This window comes from Apaloderma vittatum, unplaced genomic scaffold (assembly GCF_000703405.1).
Source record: "Apaloderma vittatum isolate BGI_N311 unplaced genomic scaffold, ASM70340v1 scaffold7441, whole genome shotgun sequence".
Lineage (NCBI taxonomy): Eukaryota > Metazoa > Chordata > Aves > Trogoniformes > Trogonidae > Apaloderma > Apaloderma vittatum.
Window position 1 is genome coordinate 1,142 of NW_009698418.1, and position 2,922 is coordinate 4,063.

Genomic DNA, 2,922 nt, shown 5'->3' on the forward strand with positions numbered 1-2,922 from the left:
CCACACTCCCACGCCTGTGCGCCGCGATTCAGGTTGTTCTCTCTTTTCCCCCCCTTCCCAAAGGTGCGTTTCTCATCCCCTATTTGATGATGTTGGCTCTAGCTGGGATCCCCATTTTCTTCCTGGAAGTCTCCCTGGGGCAGTTTGCTAGTCAGGGCCCCGTGTCGGTCTGGAAAGCCATCCCCGCCTTGCAAGGTGAGAGGAGCAGGAGCCGGCCCGGATTTTGGGAAGCATGACCTGCAGCCCCCTCTCTTGCATGGCTTCAACTCCGCTGCTTCCTCCTTTCGCCCCCCACCCCGCTCCGCAGGCGCGCAGCCGCATGCTACGGGCTCCGCTGCTGGTGTGTGAGCAGCGTTTAGCGCGCAATTTGCGCGGTCCTTGCGCTCGGAGCCGTTTCTGGTGGGGGCTTCGCTCTGACCCTGCGCCGGCCGATGCCGCCGGGACGTCCCGGGATTAACCGCGTTCTCCTCCTCTCTCCCTCCCTCTCTCGTCCTCTCAGGCTGCGGCATTGCGATGCTGATCATCTCGGTTCTAATAGCCATATATTACAATATTATTCTGTGCTACACACTTTTCTACCTTTTTGCGTCCTTTGTACCTGTGCTACCTTGGGCTTCCTGTAACAACCCGTGGAACACGCCAGACTGTAAAGATAAAAACAAACTTTTGTTAGGTAAGTTGGGACAGGCTTCCTTTCGTGTGGGTGGTGGTTTGGTTTTTCTGTTTAGTATTTCCCCCCGCCCCGCCCCCCATGGCCATGGAGAGTTTCTAGAGCTTTTTGCGGCTCAGTTGAGCCAGCGGAGACTTGGGATGCCTGTGGCCGGGTGAGGTTCCTGGCACAGAGGAACTGTCCCATTTGAAGTGAGCTGCATCATATGGACCTCTCCCCTCGTTATTTAACACGCTCTTCATCAAGGATAAGTGGGCTTTTTCAACTGTAATGCTAAAGAAAGGCTGACTGTCCCCTCCATCTTCTGGTGGAAACTCTGTAGGGCAGAAAGCACCGAACCGAACGGTAGAGCTGGCGGCTTCTGGTTTCTGGCAGAAAACTCCTTGGGTTTTAGAGAGGCTTAACTTTAATGCCAACAAAAAACTCACAACGAAATCCATTTTTACAAAGCGGCCCAAACCATAAAATTACATGAAAAGGGGAAAAAGCAAACCCCCTCCCTGCCGTGCCCCAGGCTCCCAATGTCCAAGAGGGCAGTGAGAGCTCCCTGGAGGCTGGCAGAAGTACATTTTCTTCCTCAGGCTTTTTTTACTTTTTCTTTTTTCTTTTTTTTTTTTTAACTCCTTAGACATTTGGGATAGAGGAGAAAATAATATTTTAAGACCCAGTCCTCTCAGACTCTTAGAGTTGCAATGTGTTCCGGAAATCTGTCACAGAACAAAAGTTCATGTGTGTGACTTAATGCTTTTTGCTATAATTTTGCAGCCAACCTGAAAAAAAAATCTAGACAAGTTATTTTTCTTCTTCTTCCCCCTCCTCTCTTCCTAGATTCCTGCATTATTGGTGACCACCCAAAAATACAGATCAAGAACTCTACTTTCTGTATGAGTGCCTATCCAAACTTGACTATGGTTAACTTCACCAGTGAAGGAAACAAAACATTTGTCAGTGGAAGTGAAGAATACTTCAAGTAAGATCTTTATTTAGAGGTGTTGTGTTAATCTTTCTCTAAAATCCACTGTAACACAACAAATCACTGTTTAGAAGATTAGAAATGCAATAGTTGAGGACAACAAACAACGTCTAGTTTTTACACTTAGGAATGCCAAAAGCTAAGTTTCAAATGCTGGATTATTTGTCTTCCCTGCCTATGGTGCTTAGCACAGCTGGGGTGTTGGCCCGTGCATAGCGTTTTTATCTACTACTGCAATGCAGATAAATAAAATAATACATGGTGAGAGTCACTGGAACCTTCCAGAGAAAACTGTTGAGATCGCTGAAGCAAAACAAGATGCCCTAGGAATTTGCACTGAATTACTCCCAGCAGTTGCTGTCATTATTTTTTTTTCCTTTTAATATTTTTTTCCTTTTGTTATCCTTAGGTACTTTGTGTTGAAGATTTCGGCAGGGATCGAGTATCCTGGTGAGATTAGATGGCCCTTGGCACTATCTCTTTTCCTAGCTTGGGTGATTGTATATGCCTCCCTTGCTAAAGGAATCAAGTCATCAGGAAAAGTAAGAAAAATAGTTATGATTATACACTTGCAAGAAGGAAGCATGCTGCTTTGATGGAGTCACACTCTTAAGGCAGTAAATTATTGAAAATTATTTTTAGTCAACGGCTAAGTATTCATGAAATGCCTTTTTCCTGGTTGCGTTTTCCTGTCTAGCCAAAACCTAAATCAAAGAATTTTGATTCAGCGTTTGTTCCTGATCTTCAGTAAGTTTAAAATGAGCCCTTGAGCTTTGCTCAGCAGTTGAATGGCAAAAAAAGTGTCTTCAGCAGCCTAGGGATAGTCTGTGTGGTGTTCATTACAATTCTGTAGTCATTTCACATTTCACTGTAGTCAGGGAAGGTGTGATGTAAATTAAGAAATGTATTTTAAAATCATAACCGAACTTAAAATGATTTACGATAAGTGGCGTATGACAGTGAGTATCCTCTTTTCCCAAATACTAGTGTGCCATCTTTCTCAAACTCCTGCTTGCTGTAATTCAGCTCCTTGCTCTGTTTCTCTGACATCTCTCATCATTCTCTCCCTTGCCCCTCAAATCTGCAGCTTTCTGCCAGGCCACCTAATTAGCAACCGTGCCAAGAGGGAGCATGTATTCTCATTGGCCTGGAAGTACAGGCATACAAGTTGGCCAGGTAGCCATGTGAGCAGAGAAATGCAGATTTTTCTTTAGCAGCAGCGCTGTTTTGGCTGGGGCTGGTTGTCGGGTTTTTTTTATGTGTGTGTGTGAAACCTGCA

General features: G+C 45.4%; 1 protein-coding gene across 1 annotated transcript in view; it reads left to right on the forward strand.

Moving 5' to 3' along the window:
• Positions 1-63: 63 nt before the first annotated feature.
• SLC6A5 (solute carrier family 6 (neurotransmitter transporter), member 5) overlaps positions 64-2,922 on the forward strand; it is a gene marked incomplete at its 5' end in the record, with an annotated part of 22,491 nt that continues 19,632 nt past the window's right edge. Inside the window, 4 exons of the mRNA XM_009877997.1 lie at positions 64-195; positions 500-673; positions 1,499-1,640; positions 2,053-2,185. Coding sequence (XP_009876299.1) covers positions 64-195; positions 500-673; positions 1,499-1,640; positions 2,053-2,185 — 581 coding nt within the window. The remainder of the gene's footprint in view (positions 196-499; positions 674-1,498; positions 1,641-2,052; positions 2,186-2,922) is intronic.